Source organism: Sus scrofa, chromosome 7, assembly GCF_054392235.1.
Source record: "Sus scrofa isolate SSC_HxYL_T2T_F1_AM1 chromosome 7, Sscrofa_HxYL_maternal_Yorkshire_Landrace_v2.0, whole genome shotgun sequence".
NCBI lineage: Eukaryota > Metazoa > Chordata > Mammalia > Artiodactyla > Suidae > Sus > Sus scrofa.
In genome coordinates, this window is record NC_139389.1 from 26,137,235 (window position 1) to 26,143,234 (window position 6,000).

Consider the following 6,000-nt stretch of genomic DNA (forward strand, 5'->3'; position numbering starts at 1 on the left):
TGGAATCATATGTGTGAAGACCACACCTACATGTGGCACAAATTTCTGAAATGAAAACAGAATTCAAGAAATGGATCCAAGTTAGTCTAGATGAGAAAATAAATGTCATCAAGAGAACACACAGTTCTCATTTCCTCTGGTGTTGCCAGTGATTTTCTTTAGACAGACAGCTTCCATTTCCTCCCAAAAACTCTCCTCAGAGCCAACTTCACTTCCTTATTCCTAAGGGTGTATATCAGTGGATTCAGCACCGAAGTCACAGTGGTGTGTATGACAGCCACGTACCGTCCCTGTGATACAGATGTGGCAGAGGCAGGGGGGATGTATGTGAGCCCCACAGTTCCATAGAAGAGAGACACCACCATGAAATGGGAGGCACAAGTAGACAGAGCCTTGTGGAGCATGTGGCAGGACCGGTGCTTGAGGAGAAGAAAGGTGATGATGTAGAAGTAGGAGAGGAGAGTGAGAAAGCACGCTGCCATAGATAAGCTGCCCGTGACAATAAAAATGAGCCATCGATTGAGCCGAATGTCACCACAGGCCAACTCTAAGAGGGGCTTCACATCACAGAAGAAGTAGCTGAGTTTCAGAGAGTGGCAAAAGTTCAGGCGTGCAGTCATGACAGAATGCATCAGAGCATAAAAGAAGCTGGTGATCCAGGCCACAGCTGCCAAGAGAATACACACCCAGAGGTTCATGATCACAGTGTAGCGAAGCGGGTAGCAGATGGCCACAAATCGGTCAAAGCCCATCACGGCCAGCAAAAGGGCCTCAGTGCAGCCCAGAAAGTGGAAGAAGTGGAGCTGACTGATGCAGCCTAGGAAGGATATGGCCTTGTGAGTGGAGAAGAGGTTTGCCATTAGCCTGGGCAGTGTCACTGAAGAATAGCAGATATCCAGACAAGAAAGATTTCCCAGGAAAAAATACATGGGAGAGTAGAGTCTTGGCTCTGAGGTGACGACCACTAATATGGACCCATTTCCAAACAGATCTATAATGTACACAACCAAGAGGGTCATGAAGATGATTGGTTGCAGCTCCTGATTGGAAGTCAGTTCCAGCAGAAGAAACTCATCCACTGTGGTGACGTTCTCCATTGCTTTGAGAAGGCTAATGACGGTGACGATTAGTAAACCTGTTCCAGTAGACTGTACAGGCTAAATGCAGCAAGTTCCTCACCAGGAAATACAGGAGGGTGATCCATGCTGAGCAAAGGGGTTGGAAATGCTCGAGTTAAATTCACTTGCAACGTCATTTAGGAACCAGAATATGGGATCAGTTCAGAGACCCTGTGATCTATACGCTGCATAGAACTAAGAAGCATACATAGAATGCTGAGTTAAACCTATAAAGCAGATCACATAGAAGAAAGCAGATAGGCAGTGAATACAGTAAGAGAACAGGACTCCATTTTAGCCCCATCGTAGCACTAAAACTAATGTAGCTAAGAAGAGTCGTGTCAGATGTATTTGTAAACATTTAAACATTTATAAATGGATGTGATAGGCAATGTTCCCCTTTCTGGGTACGGGTAGAAGCTCAGCAATAGTCCTAAATCGCCTCTAAAAAAAAAACAAACCAAAAACCAAAAACAAAAAAACAACCAAAAAACAGAGTACCTTCCCTACAGCCTGAACTTCTCCAGGAAACTAGAAGACATTTCTTAAAATCCACAAACTTCCTATAATGTGTAGGCAGAGGGAACACTAATCAGCAGAATTGGTGTCTGCAGTCACAGAGGGCACCACAGCAGCAGGGCTATTTATGCAGAACGAAAACCCCCACCCCACCCCCACCCCCACCCCCAATGCTAAGAAGTTTCAGTAACAAGAGAATTTTGGAAACAGGAGAAAATAATCAGTCCTAGAAAGAGAGTGCCTCACACTGAGAGAGAGTAAAACTGTTGCAACAGAGGAGGGGACCAATGAGCCAAAAATCTGGGGAAAAACGTCCTATCCCCTTCCCATATAAACATCCTACTAATAAGGTGCCCCCCAAATGCAACTTATTCATAGACAAACAATAAATAGGAAAAAAGTCTGCATCCACATGAAAGCAGAATTAAAAAAAAAAAAAACAGAAAAATAGAAAATCCTGATTTCTCATGATTTCTCAAGCAGCTATAGCTCACTTGAAAAAATATTTGGAGTGAAACAGAAAAACTGCCCTGCAACATTCCCACCTGAAGCAACAAAAACTGTAACATAATTTTTATTGAGAAAAATACACTAATATCCAAAACAGAAATCCAAATTCAAAGTAAAATACAATCTGTTATTCTGACAAAGATCAAAACATTTAAGACAATGTATCTATCGAAGATGCAAAAACACACACAGACGGGGGTGTCGGTTGATTTAACCTCTAACAGACATGTAGCACTGACTCTCAATTACAAACATCTCAAAGACTCTATGTTAGCCATTCCACTTCCTAGACTGCCATTCAGATGTGTTGGCAAATGTCAAAAATCATGGATTTGCCATGGTATTTATTGAAGCATTGCCATACCAGAGATGGCAAACAAACTCAATGACCATATTGGACTAGTTAAATAATTTTCATTGCAGAAGAAGCAGTAAAAGAAACAAGGCAACTCTTTACATAGGGCATTTGGTCACTTGCAATCAAACAAACAAACAAAAAACACTCCAAAGGATACATGTAAAAATGCATACATGCGTTCATATCGACTTTAAACAAAAGTTCCATGACTCAACAGATTAAATCAGAGCTTTCCAGCTAAGAACTTGGGCCAGAAGTCCACTGCCCCCAGATCCTGTCATTTCCACAGCTTAAATTCAGATTCCCCAGTTACTCTCACTCAGCCCTTCCAATGGTCTCAATCCCCTTCTGTAAAAAAAAAAACAAAAAAACAAAACAACAACAACAAGAACGCTTCTCCATCGAATGGAAAGTCATCTGTTCTACCTACTGTCTGTGCCCATTCATCCTATCCTTCACTCCTTTGTGTACCTACCCGGAATAAATACATGGTTTTGGTGCATGAGGAAATCCAAAAATCAGAGCTGTGAGGATTTGAATAAAATGAACAGAAAGCTTTTAGCTGCTCAGAGTCTTATATGACAAACATCGTACACCTAAGTGTAGGAAGGAACCACAGAACACTTGGCCTTCACCCCCATTCCCACCACAAATAAACAAGATGAATCCCCTCTGACTCTCCCTGGAGATGTTCTCAGCATAGATGTCTTGGGATCTCGTCTCAAAAGGTTATTCTCTCTATTTGTCTCTTTTAGTAATTAATCATCTGATCAATTGGTGTCCTTTTGAGAACTTTTTTTTTACCTTCAACGAGGGAGAAAAGTAGTATTCAGAGCCAGTTTTTCACTAAAAGACTGAAGAAAATAATAAGTATAGTAATTTTAAAAAGATACAGTTGGAAACTCTACCAGTGGAAACTCTTAACAGTGTGTGAATACAATAGATGTCATTATCTAGAGAAATATATATTAAGGATAAACAATGAAATCCTGCTGTATAGCACTAGGAACTATATTCAGTCACTTCTAACGGAGCATGATGTAGAATAATGTGAGAAAAAGCATGTATATAGTTATGTGTGACTGGGTCTCTTTGCTGTACTGTAGAAAACTGACGGAACACTGTAGACCAGAGATAATGGAAAAAATAAATATCATTTAAAGAAGAATTAAAAAATGATAAAGTTTAAACTGAAACATTTTGGCAAAAGAAGGTAAATTATTTAACTTGAGAAATGTCATACAAAAAGAAAACCACCATAAAATAGGAGCTTTATATCTACCAAAAATGAAAGATACATTATCTTCTTGGACTCAAAATAGATCCTGGCTGTGAATGGAGGAAAAATTGACAGAGAGTTTTCTTAAAATCTGCCTTAGCCAAAAAGTTCTTTATAATTATTAGTTTATAGATGCAAACAATGAAACTCACAGACTCTGGAGTAAGATCCCCTGGAGTTTGAATCCCGGCTCTGCTAGCAGTGTGACTTTGGTTATGTTACTTATCCTTTCTGGGCCCCAATTTTCCTCATCTGTAAACAGATGACAATGATGAAAGCAATCTTACTGACTGATTACACACACAGATAATCATGGCTAAAAAGAATTCTGAATAAGGGTTATGAAGCCCTTTTGCAAGAAGCAGAAAGCTTGCGATGTTGAGAATCATGGTCTGTGGAGTTCCTGTTTTGGCACAGAGGAAACGAATCTGACTAATATCCTTAGGGATATGGGTTTGATTCCTGGCCTCGCTCAATGGGTTGGGGATCCAGCGTTGCTGTGAGCTGTGGTGTAATCTGCAGGCATGGCTCAGATCCCGCTTTGCTGTGGTGCTACATAGGCCAGCAACTGCAGCCCTGATTCCACCCCTAGCCTGGAAACTTAAATGTGCCACAGGTGTGGCCCTAAAAAGTAAAAAGAAAAAAAGAATCATGGTCTGGAAACCTCAGTCCCATATCTAGAATTTTTCCAGCTCTATTGCAGATGACACTTGCAAAAAGATTACTTTTTATCAAATTCAAAATATGTTTTCTCTCGTGGATATTGACAAGCTGATTCTAAATTAACAAAAAACAAATAGGGGAAGATCTGGTTCAAGATGGCAAAGTTGGAGGGTCCTCAACTCACTTCCTGCCGTGGACACACCTAATCTATAGCTACAGAGGGAAAAATTCCCTCTAAAAGAAAGCCAGGTTATTTCATTCTTATTTTATGGCCAAGTAGTATTCCACTGTACAGCAGAAATTGGCACAACACTGTAAATCAACTATACTTTCATAAAAAGAAAAATGAAAACCAGATTATTTTCCCAGCAGAAAGCTGGCCATGAATGGAGCCAGGCTCCTTGGGCATCAAAGGCATCACACTCTCTCCAGGTGCCCCAACCCCAGCTGCTCGCCTCACACAGGTACCTCCTCTAAGGATGGACTCGCCTCCCTTTGATCATCACATGGCCTGAAGACCTGCAATTGCTGATGGCAGCTGCCCACCCTCTGCCCAGCTCAGCCTGCCTCAGGAATGCCTTGAGACCCAATGCCAAGCCAGTGCCACACATCAGACGGACCCTGTCGACTCCCACAGTCCTTTCCTGGCCCCTCTTCTCCCCTCTTCTGTCCTACACAGCAGTCAGAAGCAAGAAGCCCACCTCATAATTATCTGCTCTTCTTGAAAAAGAAAAAGAAAAAGAAAAAGAAACCCAGGAACTAGCTGAACAGCTCCTACACATCAGATGAATGAGGCCAATCCCACATTGAATCAGGTAGAGAGGCTGAGACACAGTCTGGCCAGACACTCCACCTCCTCAGGATGGCAACTCACAAGCAGGAGGGGACTCACCACTCTCAGCCCCTCACTGAGGAGTGAAGAGTTTGGATGCCACATCTGGCACCCAGTTCTAAAGAGTTCCCCTTGAGGAGCAGGCCCCCAAACATTTAGCTTTGAAAACCAACAGGGCTTGCATCCATGAGACCCACAAGGCTATAAAGAAGTAAGAGTCAGTTCTCTTAAAAGGCTCATATGAACTCACTGTGGCTATTGACCCCTCCCCAAAGAGGGCTCAGCACAGACAGCAGACTGAAATGTCTCCAGTTGTTTTTTTGTTTTGTTTTTTGTTTTTGTTTTTTAGGGCTGCACCTGCAACATATGGAAGTTCTTAATCCCCTGAGTAAGGCCAGGGATTGAACCCAAAGCCTCGCAGAGGCTATGTCAGGTTCTTAACCCACTGAGACACAACAGGAACTCTACATGTCCAGTCTTTACCTAAAAGAGGCATATTTGCTTATTTTAAAAGTTTGACTGACGGGAAGTCCTTTTCTTTTTTTTTTTTTGGCCATGCCTGCAGCATGTGGAATTTCCTGGGCAAGGGATCATACCCTCGCCACAGCAGTGACTCTGAGCCGCCAGAGTGAGAACACCAGATCCTCAATCCCCTGCACCTCAAGAGAACTCCTAAATGGCAGTCTTCTAATTTAATACACATCTAGGGACCAAATGCCAC

At 42.1% G+C, this 6,000-nt stretch overlaps 1 protein-coding gene across 1 annotated transcript; it reads right to left on the reverse strand.

The window, feature by feature from the left end:
* Window positions 1-158: 158 nt before the first annotated feature.
* LOC146401430 (olfactory receptor 12D3-like) lies at window positions 159-1,097 on the reverse strand. Its single transcript, XM_084970515.1, has one exon. It carries the CDS (start codon window positions 1,095-1,097, stop codon window positions 159-161), a length of 939 nt encoding a protein of 312 aa, XP_084826641.1.
* Between the last annotated feature and the right edge of the window lie 4,903 nt (window positions 1,098-6,000).